This window comes from Malaya genurostris, chromosome 2, assembly GCF_030247185.1.
Source record: "Malaya genurostris strain Urasoe2022 chromosome 2, Malgen_1.1, whole genome shotgun sequence".
NCBI lineage: Eukaryota > Metazoa > Arthropoda > Insecta > Diptera > Culicidae > Malaya > Malaya genurostris.
In genome coordinates, this window is record NC_080571.1 from 125946911 (window position 1) to 125966906 (window position 19996).

Below are 19996 nucleotides of genomic sequence, written 5' to 3' on the forward strand. Positions count from 1 at the left end.
TTCTCACATACTATACCTATAAAATTTTTTGGGATAACCGATGAATTCGCAGCGAATGACTGATTAAACGGGATGCGGAGATGCTCAGTAAAATGTTTTTTTTTTGTTTTCCGTTATACGTCGAAATTGTTCTTCTAAAATATTTATATCGATAACGTTGCTTTGGAAGTCAAAGTTTTATGCTGGGGCATAGCATTAATAGAAATTTACGAAATCAACAAAATGTTATTCACAGTTTAGTAATTTTATGTTCTTATATTCTTTATTTCACAAAAAAAACCTTCTAAACATTGATAAAAGTCTACCTGCATAATTTAAAAAAATCCTGCATGCTTTTTAAGGGGTCACTTTTAATTATTCGTTGTGATGGGAAATATCATTAAGATCTAATTTCACTTTCTTTGTCACCATCTACTGACACGCTACTGCACTAAGATGTAATGCTTGCAAACAGATATCAATTCCGAACTACTTTTTGTAATCTTCATCATTGTATCCGCTTAATGATTTTTGATAAGTATTCCTTAGCTTAAATAAGTAGATCAAAACACGTATCCGTGTTGTAAGTAGTGCGTCTTAGTAAAAGTTATTATTTAATTGTGATAAACCAAACAAAGTTGATTAGAAATTCTACTAACAGGCCAACGCAAGAAAGGGATTTATGGAGTAGTTCATCGATTCAATGTGAATTTCTATTATTACCGAGAACAAACAGTAAAAACTAATTTTTGTAATCATACTTCTGATGTCTTTATATTAAAAGTCATGAATATTCATATTTTACAGAAAACAATTTCTCCTGAAATAATAATTAAAGTCAAACAATTTTACACTGTACACACAAAACATCATTTGCTTGCAAAAACACGAATTTCTCAAGAATGGAAGAACGCAACAAATGTTTTTGATTTTTGAACTCATTTCTAAACCGCGATCTTAACTGTAACGTTGCTAACAATAAACTGTCAAAGTTAGGATTCGATCAGTGGGGCGATATGTGTCAACAAGTTAGGCCCGAGCGAGTTGCGCTGCGGTACACTCCGCGCGTGCGGGTCGATATTGAAAAATTCACTGCTCCGAAAGTATCAATCTTTCCACTCTGAAACTTTGCTAAGATTGAGTTAAATCCATAAGCGGCCCTTACACGAGAATTATTTTTGACTTTTTTAATGATGACTAAGTAATGATGTTTCAAATTTGCATAGAAAACTCGTTATTACTGCACCTTACACGTTCATTAAAATGATATTATTTTTTAGTAATGACACTTTTAATGATCGTGTAAGGTCCGCTATATAGCTTCTTTTTTCAACTAAAAAAAGAAAAAAAAGGCCTAAGTTCGAAAAATTTTTTTGTTTATTAATTTTTAAGTTTTTATGAAACTAACTTTAAAGATTGTTTTATGGAATCACTTATGTCAAAGCTAAGGAAAAGACGCACATTTCATGTCTTGGACGAATTTTTGTATCTTTATTAGATTTTACAGTATAGGCTGTTGAAAAAAGGCTCTTTTTGCAAACGCGAAACTTCGAAAAAATCATATCTCGAAAATTCTACGTACCATATTGAAATAAAAAAATACGTGTCGAATATTTTCGAGTTCTTTATCGAAAACAAATAGTTAGATAAAAAAATTGGGTGGCTGATTTTGCATGGAATGCCATATATATATATATATATATATATATATATATATATATATATATATATATATATATATATATATATATATATATATATATATATATATATATATATATATATATATATATATATATATATATATATATATATATATATATATATGACCCCCCCCCCCCCCCCCCCCAAACCAAAAATTATAACCCATGGGAAACATTGTGATATAAATTGTACATGTGTTGATTTATCACCATGTTCTAAAACCCCCCCCGAAAATTTTCTCTGGCTACGCGCCTGATTATCACTAAACAATGCCTTATTCCTAAATTGGTTTCTATTCGAAATCATCATTCCATAACTTTCGTGGCTTTCTACTATGTGTACAAAAGAGCACGAACTGAATCTGATTTTCACTTTTATCTCGCTTCTATGCACAATGATGCTAAAAGTTAAACTGTTCCGAGTCGTTACTTTTCCTACTTATTCAACTTTATTATTTAGGCACCTTCGGTTCAGGGTTCATCATGCTACTGAGTGGATTCAACATGAACCTTCCACTATTGTATGGAAATGCAACGCACCATCTAATTAGGTGCTGGTCCCAACGAGTTTCTAGCTTGTTTCTCGTCAAATAATACTATACTGCTCAACAGTGTTGGGTTTCAGGTGTTTAAACTATTAAACATTATTTCAATAAACTAATTGATGAAATTTTTTATTTATGTGTTCAGCTTAGGTATCTCGGCGCTACCAAAATATCACGCCCAGTCGGCTGCTTCTAAATTAAAAAAAAAGTTCAATTTTTCAATATTAATACATTTTTTATGTAAACTTCCCAATCAGTAAATCCATCTGAGCTCTAAACTAAAAACAATTAAACTGATGCACAAAACGTCGTAACTTTGACAATTTCCTTTATTTTTAGGTGAAATTTGAATAGTTTTATTCAGAATTTATTCAACAACAATATATGTCCGACATAAAAAAATTTTAGTAGGTTCTACAAAAATGGTGCTAAATCGGAAAAAAATAAGAATCGGCGAAGTTTTCAGAATTTTTCGTTAAATTTGTGTTTTTCTCGTTCAATAAAAAGCCGCTTTTTTATTTATTATATAGTACAGTACAGTTTCAAAAAACGTCGAAAATTTTTAAATCGGTTGAAAGAATCCCGCGTAGATTTTTAGAGTGTTAAAAAAACTTCGAACACGGTTTCGTGTTATGTTCGACCAGATAAACAATCTCTACTATGAGCAATTTCAGAAATTAACAGCAGTAAGAGTGGCAAAATCAGAATAGACTTTTGTTCAATTTGATAGAAACTTGACACACGTTTTTGGAATAACAAATCATTTGTTTCACACGGATGGAGAGACTAGCTCAAGTCAACACTGATTTTTAAAAAGGGCCTATGTATTTTTGCATGCACTTTCTTCAATTCGTGATTACTCAAAAACTGCGAATTGTTCAAAAATAGTGTTCAAGAAGAAGTTGTAGGAAACCGATTGAGAACTCATAAAAAATGTAAAAAAAAGATGAAAACTTTTTCAAAAACCAACCGAAAAACAAAAAATGAGAAAAAAAAATGTCATTAATATTTTTTTTATATTTTTTTAACCCTTCACTGAAAGTTCACGAGAGTGAATCCGATTGAGAACTCATAAAAAATGTGAAAAAAGTTGAAAACTTTTTCAAAAACCAACCGAAAAACAAAAAATAAGAAGAAACATGTCATTAATATTTTTTTATATTTTTTTAACCCTTCACTGAAAATTCACATTGTGATGCAAATTTGGTTAGTGTAAATTGAAAACTATCAAAGTTACAGCTAAAATCAAGTTTTTTTTTCTAGAAAGTAGTCATATCGATACTTAAATTAATTTCTTTTAATCTATAAAATTAGGATTAAAAGAAATTAATTTGCTCATAACGACATTTCTCCTAAAAGCATCCGTTCTAGAGATATTTAAACATAAAAAACAAAAACCTCGAGTTTTTAGTAGGTTCTACAAAGCCGAAATCAAATAGCAGGTAGTGTCTGTTTCTTTTTTCATACTGTTTTTGTTTCGACTCATTTTACTCAACGTTTAACAATAGAAAAATGTTTTTTTTCATTGCTGGATCTCGTTGGCTTCTTCCTGGGATGAAAGGCGTTTTTATTGTTATCCAACAAATTTAGAGGGAGTATTGGTTCGCTATTCAAGCTCCAGTCCGTAGGTTCGATGTTACTGTTGTTCAACATGGGATACTAATGGTTTCGTTAAGGAGAATATTTCATTGTTGTTGATGGCTGTCACAAATGTACTAGGGTTGTTTGGGGTTGGTGTGAAGGAAGAAGGTGAGCAGACAGAGAAAACAGGAGAATCGAGCTGAGAAAAGCTCTAAAACTTGAAGAAGAAAATGATGCAGACTACAAAGAAAGAATAATAAAGAGACAGATAAATAATGGAGAAATAATACAAATAAGATGAGTATGTATAAAAAAATAAACATCTTGAAACCAGAAAAAGCACGGTTAAAATTTCGGGCGTTTTAAGTGCTCAACAGGTATACCCATTCTAAAAAATGTTATCATTGTTATTACTATTACTATTACCATTATCTCTATATAACTGACAACACTGACTGACGTTCAAACGATAGCTAAGAAACACAAGCACACAATATACATTATCATAAAAACATATCTACGACAATGACTAAAACTATAAGACACAACCATGAACATACATTATAAGAACAATTTTTTGTACTCTATTTGAATCAGCACAAAAAACAAGGACCAAGTGGGCACCATAGCCTAGGAACGTTTGTGTGTTGATTTAAAATAGAAGCTCATAGAACCAAATCTTATCAAGGGCTCAGTGTAGAATTGAAGCAAGGGTCTGCTATGACTACTTACAGAAAAGTTTTCCTATCGTCCTAGCAGATTTCATTAACCCAGCCACAAATTGTATCCGTGATATGCTTAGTACAAACATCTATAGGTTATGTCGGAGAGACGGTCTCATAACCTAGTTAAGACTCGTTTGAGCCGATTATTCAATAATACCATTTTCATTTAGGGTAACGGTACCCTCATTCATCTTAGCTCTATTATTCATCTCATATACTAAAACCATAACGTACAGTGAGATCTGCTATCTCTGTTCGATCCATTACTCCAAGGGTAAGGCGAAAATAGATACATTCACTTGGAGTGTTCGCGTTGCTATAACAGTAGTATTGCACAATTGTCGAGCGTTTTTTTTCTGCGGTATTACTTCTTACAACCGAAACAAAGACATTGTATTTATCACATTTATTGTTTTTATCACAATTCGTTGTTTGAAAGTATGAGATGACTATTGGTACTATAACCCTATGTCTTCATATGTGATTTGCTTGATACAATAGACCGTATGAATGAAATGTAGTAAAATCCACAGCAAAGTCCACAGAATATAACGCGGTTTGGTGTGAAAAGACAACAAGTTCGAACATGTAGTTAATGCTACTTCCGAATTTGAGCATTTACTGCATTCAGTATCGCCACGGAGCTGGAAAAACTAGACAAGCATGTACAAAGCAAGAAACATACTTACTGCTGCGAAAATACTGCTTTGTTTAATTTTTCAACTTCACTTTATCAGCAAGCACACGAGTAAGAATCTCTAGAGCTACCTCCCGAAAAATTGTAGTAAACACTACAGTTTTTAGCATGTTCGAAAGTTGTTCTGGAACGTGATCCACACGTAGCATTTATTACCGAAATTCAAGCTTGCTACTTTTTATTCATACGGCCCAATATCGAACAATGATTTTGTAAAATGCTTAATAATGGGTGAAGAAACACACTTCTCTATAGAGTGTTGTCTTTAACGGATACTCTATCTGTATTGATTCAGGAGTTTGTTGTCGTTGTGGATTTAGAATAAAATGTGTTAAAAAATTTATATAAGCATTGGATGGCTGTTTTAGTCGTTAGAATGTTTTCAGTCACTTATCAAAACAAAATATCCGGAAACAACAAAAGTCAGGTACATGTTAGTGTACGTGTTTGAATATATAACTTACTATTTCTCATCACACACTCTCATAATAATAGACCGGTGGATGCCAAAGCCTAAAATTTGTCGGATGCGGAAGCGGATGTTGATACTGCTGGGACTTTTATCGAGATCGAAGATCAAATAACTGACAGTTCTGGTTTTGAGCGTAACCCGAAAACCGCACTTTTTTCAAGCAGTGTAACCCGAAAACCAAAGATGGTCAAACCGATTTCAGCAATCTTAGGCTCATTTGAACGCTTCTATTAGGCTCTTTGTAAAGATAAAAAAGCTCATGGAGTAACTTATCCGACAAACGTATTTTTTCGCTTGTTTGAAAGCTATATAGTCGCACAACACATTCAAATCATTTATGGTGACCACTTCCCATTCCGAAGAAATCCAAAGAAAAACCGACCAAGCGCGTTTCTCTAACCGCACAATTTTGTCGATAAACGCTCTAGTCATTTAGACAATCTTATGCTCTTTTGAAAGTAAAAATATAGCCCACATCAAGTCTAAAAATTATTTTAAATAGCATAGCTGACACTTCTGGTTCTGGAGATGTAACCGATAATTCGCACATATCTCTCGAATATGGAACATTCGATTAATTTGGGCTCGTTTGAAAGTTGCTAAGTGCTTTTTTATTTTGTATTTGATAAAGTTCATATACATATATTGTTACTGATACTTTTGTGAAACCATCATGATCCTCCGGCAGGACAGGCGGTTGAGATACATTACCGGTAAAAAGTTTGGGCCCACTTATTTTATTTTTTAATTCTAATCAATTACGTTGGCTACTCATTGGATTTTGTCAAGCAAGTGCGTCTTGTTACCAGTCAGAGTGGAAGACAGTGTCAGAGTGGAGTGGTCGCCCTTTACAAGGCCTGTAGATCAAGCACGAACGTGTTCTAACTTGTTGTATCTAGTATCTATTATGTGATACATCCTTGTGCTGCAAAAACTCACTTCAAGCGTTATATTTACAATTGTTTGTTACATCTTTCTATGCAAAAAGACGAATAGAACATATTTCGCATTCGAAATCATAATGACTCGATCATATGTTTTATGCAAATCGACGTAATTCGAAAAATATCATCTCGTTTTAAAAATGTGAGTAGTATATAGTTACTGACATGTTTTATAATGAAATTATATTCATGTTTCATTAGTAGCGAAATGGGTCGAAAAGCAAAGCTAGTTGTAGAGACACGAGCAGCTATTGTGGCGAAAGATGAAGATTTGCTTCTAAATAGCAAAAAAATTGCTTCCAAATTGCAATAATGAGAATGTTACAAAGAAAGAGCCAAAAACAGAACAAAACATGGATTTTGGAACGTTTCATAAACATTATAAAAAGGACCCAACCTTTTGACCGATAGTGTAGATCTACCAACCAGCCCAGAAAACATCCATTACGAATAATCTAGCAAGTGATACGAATCGGCAACGGCCTAAGCGATGAATGAAGGACTACAATAGGAAACACGACACATGGAACCGAAAATCGATTGACTTCCCAAGGTATGACCAAAGACAAATAATATAGACCTGACGAAGAAGTTTTGAAAATTTTTTGAATAATTTTTTAGTGTTTCGGGTACCTTCAATAATGACCGCACTCACTACTTGGCGGAGCGTAAAATTGATTGTTTTGATTGAATTTCAATTAGAAGTGTATCGTGAGTTACGAAACCTGCTGTCAACAACAACAAACAATCCAGTATGCATAAAAATCAGAATTAAATTTTTTTTAATTTTTGTGCTTTTTCAGTTCCGGATTGTGATGATTGGCTTAAAATCTTCAAAATATACCCAAGTGAAGCATATTGTATACTTAAAACAACTTGATTTTTATTTTACCTATTCTGAAATTCGATTGTTATCACAAATAGTTTGCGGCTTAGACATACGACGAAATATATTTAACTGGTGTGTTAAAAGACAGCAACTACAAGCTCGTTTGTGATTCGAGGGAATGTGTCTTCAACTAGAATAAACAGATATTGAAACCTGTGTTAATCTATGTTTGATGTAAAGTTTCTCAGAGGTGAACAATCCCTACCAAATTAATGGCGCGAATACAAATGAAAAACTACGATGTTCGTGTAATAAAGTTGATTCTATTCACATTACAAATATCGCTTACACAATATACCTTCTTCTTCTTCACTTCTGGTGCGTCACCTCACTCGAGATGACGCCGATTGATGGCACAGCGATTTAGCTATATTGCCAATTAGTTTTCGTTTATAGTCCAATGGACTTTCTTTTCACTGGACTACAAGTGAAACCCTCGCTATGTGACAACGTGGAGTCACCGAAGTACGGATGAAAATCCTTTATTTCTCGCGAAATACTCGAATTTTCACTGCACTAACACGATACGACGTGTTCACTCGTTGAGGGTTTTACCGGAAGTGCACAATATTCCATGTATTCAGAATAGATGTTTGAGAATGTTTTTTGTAGCGGTACGAGATTCTGCATCAACAGAAACAGCTGCATTCTAGCAGCTTGAGAATTTGACAATTGCATTGTAAACAAGCGGTGGTGGGAACTCATCAGCGCTGCCAGTTCAGCATCATTGATGCCAGTTCAACATCATTGATGCTAGTTTGATCACGAAGGATCGTGATGTACACCACAAAAACTTCGTTAGTGTCTAGTCTGGATATTTATTTGTGGTATGACCGAATATCTATGCCTTGAATGGCTAACGAAGAGTGACCATAGACCGATCTACATGGAGACATTTGGTAGATTTAGCAAGAACACCACAGATCTAGACAAATACGTAAGATTATAAAATTTTGTTGACAAGAAAACATGTTGTTAAAAATTGAGTTTCTAAAACCCTGTGTTGGCATTACAATTCTCAAAAAAAACAGCTACCATCACCAATAATAATCGTCGGTGATAACCGTTTACATAATCATCTACGAACATCATAACGAAAATTGTTAGATTTTATGAACATGATTGTTGTTCTCACTGACAACACAACTGCTTCCGAAACATGAATAAAAACACCTTTTGTTTTAGGTATTTAAATTTTAATTTCCTGCAGAATTTCAACAGTTAGAAAAAGATATTTATAAGAAATTTTAGCTTACGTTTAGTTTTCTTCTTCTCGCTTACTATGGTTCGTTCAACTGTTGTTCACACGCAGGTGTTCAGGCTATATAGGTTAGAATAGTTTAGGTTTAGTGTTAGGTAATTCAGTTCAGTAATTAGTTTGTAATATAAATAACAATTCAATAGAATAAGATTTTAGATTCCGTACCTATGTTTTAAAGTTCACTTTTAGTATGTAATCACTAGTAATAAGAGTAAAGAGTACTTCACTGCACTGTACTGTACTGATACTGCACCGTGACTTTCAACTTTTTCAGTTTGACAGCGGTTCCTGCTTCCTCTTCGTTCCATTGGCGCAGTGACCTTTTGACTGCTCGATGGGGGCACCACCAACTGACGGGAGAAGCACGTTCGCAAATGGCGTAACACTCCCCCCCAGTATGCTGCACTTAGTTGCAGCCTACTCTGCTTTGCTTCGGACGTCTAACACAGCTAGCTTCACGGCTGGACGTTCGTAGACCCCTTTTACCGTTTGAACTGTCGCACGTCTTACCTGACCGTCACGGTTAGTCACACCGATGACGCGACCCTGTGGCCAACAGTTTCTGGGATGATCTGGATCAGCAATAATTACAATATCGCCGACTTCAATAGGTTTAGTTTTCTGGTACCATTTGGTTCGTCTGGTTATCTCCGGTAGATAGTCACGAAGCCATCGTTTCCAGAATCGATTCGCAATGACTTGGGATAGTTCCCACCCATGTCGTAAAACTGCTACGTTCTCACTGTACAGCGTCAACGGCTTTGAACCATCGGACGATCCGAGTAAGAAATGGTTCGGCGTCAGAGCTGCTGCAGATTCAGCATCAACTGGAACATGCGTGAGTGGCCTTGTGTTCAGGACTCCCTCGATCTCGATGAGCGCGTTCTTCAGCTCTTCGTCAGTCGGTCTGCGACCACCAACGATCTCCCCCAGGTTACGTTTCACTGTCTGTATCAGTCGCTCCCAGCTGCCGCCCATGTGCGGTGATACCGGAGGATTGAAGTGCCATGAGGTTTGAGCACTTGTGAACTCTTGCATAAGCCTTTCCTGATTCACCACCTGCAACGCTTCCTGTAGCACGCGATCTGCTCCGATAAAGTTCGTTCCTCTGTCACTGTAGAAGGAAACTGGCACTCCACGACGTACAATGAAGTTTCGAAGGGCAAGTATACACGAATCAGTAGTTAAAGAATGGGCAATTTCTAGGTGAACAGCTCGGATTGTAAGACAAGTCAGTAGAACCCCCCACCGTTTCTCAACCCTTCTTCCCAGTACGACTTCGATAGGACCGAAATAGTCTATTCCAGTATGAGCGAACGGACGTGTGAAGGCAGCTAACCTTGCCGGTGGAAGGTCAGCCATAGCAGGTGGATTCGCGACGGCATCCCGAATCTTGCATCGTTGACAACTACTTCGAGTTTTCGTAAGTAAAGCTCGCAATCGAGGAACGTAGAACCGCTGCCTTACTTCGTTCAAGACCGTTCGATGGTTTTGATGGTGGAACTTTTCGTGATAGTACGCTAGAATGAGACGTGTAACGGGATGCAATCGAGGTAGGATTATCGGATTTTTTGCATCTTCGAGCAGAAACTCACACGCGTCGACTCTCCCTTTCATTCTCATCACACCGTGAGTATCAAGAAAGGGGCACAGTTTATAAACAGCACTACTTTTCGATATAGATTTCGACGACTCCGATTGCTGCCTATCAATTTGTAGCAAGGTGACTTCGTCAGGAGAAACATCAAACTGCGCACTCTTAAAGTGGTATTTCTCTGCCTGCTGGAGCTCTTCGCTGGACAATGAACCGGTGATTAGGTCCTTCCTTCTTACACGAAGTTGTAAGTTTGTCACAAATCGAATTACGTATCCGGTCACACGCAACAGTCGCTTCCAGCTGGAGAAGTTACTAGCGGAAATCATTGGTGATGATACTTGATGATGAAGGAGAACACTAGGACGTAGCTCCTCGTCAGTCACACTGTTCTTGTGCACTATGGGAGGCCAGAACTCTTCCGACAGTTGTAAATACTTCGGACCGTTAAACCACCTACTGTTGGGACTCATATCAGGTCGTCTCTGCCATTTGGTTCCATCGTCTGCAACATTCAGCTTAGTTGGCACCCATCTCCACTCTGATACCTCTGTCGTTTCCAATATTTCACTGATTCGAGCTGCTACAAAGGGGCTGTATCGACGATGATCCGACTGTAACCAGCAAAGAACGTTGCGGGAATCGGTCCAATAGAAACGCTTAGAAATTTCTAACGATAGTTCTGTGACCAAACTGTTAACGAGTCTTGTTCCAATCACTGCTGCAGTTAACTCAAGTCTTGGGATTGATAGGAATTTAAGCGGAGCAACTCTGGTCTTTGCACACAGTAGCGTACATTCGATATTCTTCGTATCCTGGAAGCGCAAGTACGCAGCGGCTGCCATACCGTTCTCGCTAGCATCAACAAACACGTGTAGCTGAATCACGGTTGACTTGCTAGCCGTCGTTTGCTTACGAAAGCATCGCGGTATGCTGATGCGTTCCAAAGAAGGAAGAAGCGTGACCCAGTTTTTCCATGCTTCGAACTGTTTGTCTTTGATCAATTCTCCCCACTGGACTCCGGAGCGCCACACTTCCTGTAGAGTTATTTTAAGTTGCATTAAATAATTGGAGATCAAACCTAGCGGATCAAATATGGTCATCAAAACTCGAAGCACTTCGTTTTTAGTAGGCCGACGGGTTCCCATCAGCAGAGCTTCATCGAAGCGAGTCCAAGATACCTTGAATGTCAATCGATCGTTCGATGTGTCCCACCACATTCCTAGCACTTTCTCCGTCGCTAACTCTGTCGCTAGATCCAAATCCTTGTGCACCGCTGTTTCTCCGCGTAACGCAGCTGTGACACGTTGAGAGTTCGACAACCAGTTTCTGATCTCGAATCCGCCTTCTGCGTGAATAAGCCGCACAGCCATAGCAAGCTCAATTGCAGCTTCTTCCGACTCCTCACTAGCCAACATATCATCAACGTAATGTTTCCTGATTATTGCATCGACGGCTGCCGGATATTGTTCTTGAAACCGCTCAGCGTTACGATTCTTCACAAACTGCGCTGTACTTGGGGAACAACATGCCCCAAAAGTCATAACCTTCATGATATACGTACTTGGCTCCTGTTCAGGATTTTCTCGCCATAGAAAGCGTTGACAGTGTTGGTCTTCCGAACGGATGCGCACCTGATGAAACATTTCGCGGATGTCTCCGCATATTGCAATACGGTATTCACGAAACTGGCATAACACAGCAGGAAGTGAAGTTAATTCATCCGGTCCAGTTAACAGTACTGAATTTAGAGAAACACCGTGGACGGATGCTGCCGCGTCCCAGACAATTCGCACCTTTCCGGGTTTATTCGGGTTAATAACAGGGAAGATTGGTAAATACCACACTCGTTGCTGCTTCTCTTCGAGTTCTTCGGCTGTTAATTTCCTAACATAATCCTTCGCTATATAGTCTGCCATCTTTTCCCGAAGAACGCGGGTCAATTCTGGATCACGATCCAAGCGTTTCTCTAGACACCTCAATCGACTTAGTGCCATAGGTTTGCTGTCGGGCAAACGGATCTCGTCATAACGCCAAAGTAATCCTGTTTCATACTGGCCTAAAACACGACATGTTAGTGTTTGTAGTAAACGTTGCGATCGCTCTTCATCAGTGGATGGCTGGATTTTCTCCGGCTTATAAATGCCCAAACTTTCCAGGCTGAAGAAACTCTTAACGGCACGATGAAGACGCTGAAGACTGTCGTCGGAAGAGTGGTTGCACTCGCAAATGTGGTAGATACGATGTGCTGTTCCATCAGGATCCGGTAGGTTACTGCTTCCATAGATCGTCCAACCTAGATGTGTTTTCACGGCGATCGGTTCACCTATCTTGCCTTCACGACTGCGACGAACCAATGTTATTCTGGCGTGTTTCAATCCTATCAGGATACGCGGACGAACGTTTTTGTACGACGCTACGGGAATATCGCAAAGATACGGGTAACTCTTCTTAAGAATATCGACATCGAGTGATTGAACTGGTAACTGTAAATCTTCCACTGTACGCACATCATCTAGCACAAACTTACGCCCAGAATGTCCGCTAACTACGATATCAGCACTGCGAGATTCGGATTCAAACCGTTGAGTACCACCAGTTCATTTCAGACAGAGCGGCTTAGGTTTTCCATCTACCTCTAGGTCTTCCGCCAGATTCTGGTCGATCAGTGTCAACTCCGAACCATCGTCTAGAAACGCGTAGCATTCTACCTGCTTCGTGGCTCCGTACAGTGTAACCGGTAAATAGCGGAACATTCTGACTCCGGAACTCGACAGATGAGTGTTAACATTCGTTTCCTCTTTCATTGAAGACTTTCTATCAGCGCTTTCGGTAACAACCACCAACTCTTTGTGCAGTAACTGGTGATGTTTGAAGGTGCAACCATTCTTCCCACATGGCTTCGCGTCACACCTACCGCCATGTTGCCGAAGACATCTACGACAAATCCTAAACTCCCGAACAGCGTCCCACCTTGCATCGTACGATAAACCTTGGAATCGTGGACACTTTCCTGCGTTCTTGCAGCTTCCCTTGCAGATCAAGCAGCACTTACTCGTATCAGCTAGTGTCATTTCGCGACTATGTCCTGGTTTCTGGGACTCTGGCGGATACTGCTTAGCTGTTTCTAACGGTGAGTAGTCGGAGTGAGTGTTTAGGAACGCCTTTCCCTTCGATTTACTACGAGAGTCAACGTATTTATCTCCTCCTTGTAGTCCGCACACCAAGCAAGCATCTTCTGCAATATCGTAGATCCATTCACTATACACAAATAAATTCACTTTCGCAGTTTTTCGTTGGTATCTTGCCCATTCCAGCTTCAGAGACGATGGCAGCTTTCCGATTATTTCATTCAGTAGAGTGACATCTCGTTTGTACTCCTTTCTTCCGCACGCGTCGATTGTACTACACAGATTCTGCACGGCTAACGCATGATCGATCAACTTATCCATTGCGTCCGGCTTGATCGGTGGCATTCCTAGCACCTTTGCTCTTAGCGTATTGATAATTATTTGGGGCTGTCCGAAACGTAACTTCAATGTACTGATTGCCTTCGGCACAGTCGATGGCATCATAAGCAGACTACGGACAGTGTTGAAGGCTTCATCCCTCAAGCAACTTCTAAGTCGAATCATGTTTTCCTCATCTGTATAACCGCACATCTTAGATGTGCTCTCAAACGTTGACAAAAACATCGGCCATTCTTCTGGATTACCAGCAAATTTCGGAAGATCGCGAGGTACTACTTGACGAGCTGCTATCTGTTTTCTCGTAAGACTCGTACGTCTTTTAGCGGACTGATGGTAACGATTCTTCGAGAAATTCTGAGAACCCACGGGAGTCGACTGCTTTGGTGGCTGAAATAACTTTACTTCGTCCTCTCCTTCTGTGGTAGTGTATTTATCTGTTGAACTTCCATCTTCGTTTTCACTATCACTGGTCGATCCCGAAATACTCGACTGCGAATCATTCGGATTATTCGAATCGTTCTCCGTCAGCCATGAGCGCACTTTGGCATCTGAACTGCGCTGAACACTAGCACGGCTGTTATGAGTACTGCTACGTTCCTCAGCTTCAGCCATGTCCTCCAACAATGAAAACTTTCTCTCTAACATTTCCCTTTTCCGCTTCATCTCCTCTTCCAAAAGAGTCTGCTCGGCCTCAAGCCGCTTCATTTTCAGCGCCAGCACCGCTCGCTCCGACTTTCGTGAAGAATTCGACACTAATGATTTAATGTCCTGCTTCAAACTGCAATTTTCCTTTGCTTCCTCTTCCAATTTTTCTTCCGGTTTAACTTTATCCGCTTTTCCTTCAGCTTTCTTCTTTCGGTTCGCATTTCTAAGTTGTTTGTCTGTCCTTTTCACCTGGTTCGGGGAGCTTTTCGTCAGTTTTGTCGACTTCTTCTCCTTCGTGTTGCTTTTACTGGTCTTTCCAGTTCGCGCAGGATTCCGTTTCGAGCTCGAGAACATCTGGACTGCCTTCGCGTTCGCACATTTACAGCATTTCCAATCGTTGTATTCGATCTCCTGGGTTACTCCTACACACTCGAAATGATACCAATTATCACACGAATCACACTGAACCATACGGCTATTATCGACGTTTTGACACATACGGCAACTATTCGACTCGAACGCGGCGATCGCACCGGGGAATTCATTGACCAGGGGAGATTTTTCATTTGAACTAGACGGTTTAGGTGGGGGGACGTTAGTGAGAGAATTATCTTTATTTGATTCATTCCCGAGTTCTAGCTGTTCACCTGTCTTACCTGCCCTTACATCAGTTTGTTCTGCAGACATCCTTCAGTAAACAATCCAAGCCCAGATCAGAACTTTATCGCCTCTATCAGCTCTGCCAGCACCGTTATAATCCAAGTAAACGAAATTAAAAATTGTTGTTCTCACTGACAACACAACTGCTTCCGAAACATGAATAAAAACACCTTTTGTTTTAGGTATTTAAATTTTAATTTCCTGCAGAATTTCAACAGTTAGAAAAAGATATTTATAAGAAATTTTAGCTTACGTTTAGTTTTCTTCTTCTCGCTTACTATGGTTCGTTCAACTGTTGTTCACACGCAGGTGTTCAGGCTATATAGGTTAGAATAGTTTAGGTTTAGTGTTAGGTAATTCAGTTCAGTAATTAGTTTGTAATATAAATAACAATTCAATAGAATAAGATTTTAGATTCCGTACCTATGTTTTAAAGTTCACTTTTAGTATGTAATCACTAGTAATAAGAGTAAAGAGTACTTCACTGCACTGTACTGTACTGATACTGCACCGTGACTTTCAACTTTTTCAGTTTGACAGCGGTTCCTGCTTCCTCTTCGTTCCATTGGCGCAGTGACCTTTTGACTGCTCGATGGGGGCACCACCAACTGACGGGAGAAGCACGTTCGCAAATGGCGTAACAATGATATTGGGGCAGCGTTATCACCCCTGATCGGTGCTGCGAAATTTAGCAAAATATCGACCCAATAAACACAGCGTCTTTGACTCATCAGTGCAGAGCAAATCAAATTGAACTGCTTAGTACTAAACTCGGCAGCTCAATTTAAACCGATAAGCAGACGTAATGTTTCTGCTACTTACAGAACACTGTTTGTTTTGCAACGAAGTGCAATGTCTTTTCTGACGTGCCGAACGAAAACGTGTTTTCGAGTATTTCTGGCCGATGCAGGTTTGTTCATTTAGGGGCTAGAAAAATTTTGTGCTTAGCGGTTCAAATTGAACTGCTGAGTTTAGCACTAAGCAGTTCAATTTGCACTGCTCTGCACTGATGAGTCAAAGACGAAACGTAAAAATAATAAAAACGGTTATGTGTCCTAGCACAAATTTCGGCTAATTCCTAAATGGACAAACAAGCGCTCAAACGCTGCGCATGCTGGGTGCTCAAGACAACAAACTCCTTTGTTCCCTTTTTTCAGTCAATCAAATGCTAAATAGCGTTCAATTGGATTTAATGAAAATAGTGCAATAGTGAATCAACCAGCTGAAATTACAACAAAATGTTTTATCTCTGTAATCAATGTTCAGAATGTAATTTTCGCCTTTCTCATATTGAAATCACTGTGAAAACCAACCTGGAGGTCCGAACCATTGTAAAACTATTTGAACTTGTAGTCCTGACTATTTGATGGCTGTAAAAAATTACTGCAACTGCGACAGTCTTCAGATTCCGGTTCGGAAAATAGATATTCGAAATATTCAATATGAAACTAGCATCGATTTCTCCTGAAATATTAATGAGAAAGGCATCATTACACTACTAGGTAGATTAAAACAGGGTGTTTCAATTGAATATTGCTTTGGCAAAATCCAAAATCAGAGTATCATAATGTTCCAGTTAAAATCGCTGTATGACTAATAATCATGCGAATATTCATTTATAATAGTGTGTGAGTTTATAGAACATCACTATAGTGATACAGCACAAAGAATGTCAAAATGAAACTATATCAATCGCCTTTGATTGTCTTACTAGGACTAGAGTGATGTCAGGTCTTTTCATTACTTCAGCAAAGAGCAAACCTAGTTTTCTGATTGAATTTGCTTTCATTGCGTATGTGATGTTGTATTTCGGCTACTTTGATGATACTGTTCTTAAGTTTGTAAGTTCTGAGTTCATTTTTTTTAATTGCAAGTTTTTAATTTATTGTCATTTTTGTCTAAAAATGAAAAATTATCAATTTATTTACCTTGCGGAGAGTATCATTTCGCTCACATATTTTACTTAAAAAAAACAGATTTATAGTCATTTCGGTACATAACCATTAGTAACAATTTTAATAAGTTGCACAATTGTTATAGTTACTTCCTTTTTACACGACGATGTGAAAATCTTTGCAGAATTTCTATAGCTGCTATTGCAACATGAACTGCACAAAACTCAAAGTTGTTCTACAATGATTTTTTTCGGTAGCATTGTGAAACTTAATATATTTTAATATGTTCAAAATATTTCTGAACATATCTAACATCAATAACAATCCTATAACTATTGTAGGACATCATTGAAATTTCGAATAATGTTAAATTTATTTTTTCGATAAGTTAATATTGCTACTTGAGAATCTACCTTTGCTTATCACCTATCATTAGATTCCTGAAAATTGGAAAATTGATAATTCCCAGTAATTGGTGCACCCAAGGTCATATAAATTGATTAAAATGATCTATGCATAACTTTAGTTCAACCGTTTGTAGGCATCATCTTTCAATACTGCAAAATTTATAAACATCGTTAATTTACTCACCCCTCTGTTCACTTTAGCTGATTACACCAGAAACGATTTTCTACATCAATTATTTCCGATCGAATCAGTAATGATTTTTTAGAAGTTAGATCCTGATTGATCCTGGCTTGACATGATCATGATTATACAATAATCGAAATCACTTAGATCAGTTGTGATAACGAAACGATGATTTTTTTCTTGGCTAAGATCACTTGTGATGAAATCAGTAGTGATTTTTGCTTTTCTCCATAGAAAGGTATTAGAATTGCTGAAAACCCCGCCTTTCGAACGGAGCCTCGGAGACCCATAGTGTTATATACCATTCGACACAGCTCGATAAGATCGGAAAATGTTTGTGTGTGCATTTGTATGCACTTTCCGAAGATATTTTTACCGTTCAATTTTCTCAGAGATAGCTGAACCGATTTTAACAAACTTATTCTCGTTTGAAAGCTACTTACGGGCCATTGATCAAGTTCAAAGATCAAACTTTTGGTTCCAGAGATACGATTATACAAGTGACGTAACCGACAAAACGCGTTGTTCGAAATCAAAAATTTTGTTTTGATGCCAAAAGTCTTAGAATTGCATGAAATGTCGAGATTTAGTGTCATTCTAAAACATTTTTTTGGAAAAAATCAACTTTCTGGAACTTAGAAAAAGTCCCAGAAAGTCGATTTTTTCAAAAAGTTTTTTAGGTTAGCAGCGCCCTTCTTATACAAATAGGCAACGCAAATGTCATGCGCTTGGTTTGAAAAATGGTATATGACAGAAACACTGAAGCATGCTTTTTTGAACTACTCAAATCAACGTCAATAATTGTTGTCAAAATGAGCCCAAATTAATGTCACAAATTATTTAATGAAAGGATAAAAAATATTTTCATAAGACTGAAGAAAGAGAAAGGCATTATCACACCACTAGATGGATTAGGAAGGGTTTTTATGTATGCTATTAGTAATCTTAAGATCAGCAGTTATGTTAGATCAACAATGATTTTTGATTTTCGGTGATTTTGCCAGACCTGCTAGAGATGATTAGAGAAAATCATAACAAATGTGTTAAAAAGTTGAGCGGGCCCAGCCGGTCGTGTAACTTTTCAATCACTTCAAAAAAAAACTTTTCATCCATGTATTGTTTACATATTTTGACGTGATTCATAAAAATAACAGCAATCTATTTTTTTAATCTGACACACTACTCGGAGTGTTCTCGGGGCTTTTTTTTCGATACTTGGTTGAATTACACTGGATCAAATCCTATTCAAATATATCAGAGGCGTAGTAATACAACTTGCCAACGAGAATTGATTAAAAAAATATCCATCATGTTTTGTAAAAACGAAGTATTTGTAGACTTTCAGAATTGTTGTAGATGGGGGACAGGGTGCTTTAAAAGTACCTAATTGTGATCTAAATAGTTTTTGAACGGCCCCTGAGGTTATTTGATGAAATTTGTGATATTTCAGAAATCAGTCACCGGGAGAATCTGTTTTTTATTAAGACTGTGAACCATTTCGAGAATAATTTTGACTTCCAGATAAAATCTGACAGAAGATTAGTTATTTATTTCATTATTCACGCTTGATTTAAGCTAGAATATAGTTTTACCAAAGAAATGTTGGCTGTTTGAAAAAAAATGGGTAAATGAAATCATAATTGTGGAATTTATTTACTTTATAATTTTTTTTGAACGTTTGATAGATATTTTCAGATATCGAAAACAATTCTTCATAGAAAACCAAGTTTTAGTTTTTTTTTTCAAAAATTATGTAAAAATGTAACGTCAGTTGAATGAAGTTTGTCTCGAAGTTCTTCTCCAGTTCTTCTTCTGTTCACTGTATTTCAATAATTATGCTACTTAACATTATTTTTAATGCAAAATAAATACAAATAACCTTCCATTCGTCAAATTTTTAATTGGGTCGAATATTTAGTCAAATTTAACTGCTCGATAAAAACAACTATCAAAATGTCAAATTTTAACCAAAAATTCAAATCATTCGCGAAGTGGTTTACAACCTAATAAACTAAAAATGTCACTTTGGTGTAATAATTTAAACTCATCAGTTATCAAGCCAATAAGGTAAAACTAATGTTTCTGATGATTTCTGAAGTATTTTCTTATATGTATCATATATTGTATAGACGCTGCTCAATAAGGTTGTCGGCACATATAAACATTATTTCTCTGTTTAGCTTGCACTCCGAAAACCTAGTAAATGATTGAAGTTTGTCCCCTCCACTAATTCACATCTCGGTGCCACCCAAACCAAAGGCAGAAAAGCTGCTTGTATGCAGTAGAAACAAACCGATTGCAACGAATATAGCAGACTGGGAAATCGCGGGTCTGGTTGTCGGCTC

The 19996-nt window shown here is 37.6% G+C and overlaps 1 protein-coding gene across 1 annotated transcript; it reads right to left on the reverse strand.

The window, feature by feature from the left end:
• Window positions 1–9213: 9213 nt before the first annotated feature.
• LOC131428813 (uncharacterized) lies at window positions 9214–15192 on the reverse strand. Its single transcript, XM_058592853.1, has 2 exons — window positions 13002–15192; window positions 9214–12938 (listed from the first exon to the last, which is right to left on the reverse strand). Exons 1-2 carry the CDS (start codon window positions 15190–15192, stop codon window positions 9214–9216), a joined length of 5916 nt encoding a protein of 1971 aa, XP_058448836.1.
• Window positions 15193–19996: the final 4804 nt, after the last annotated feature.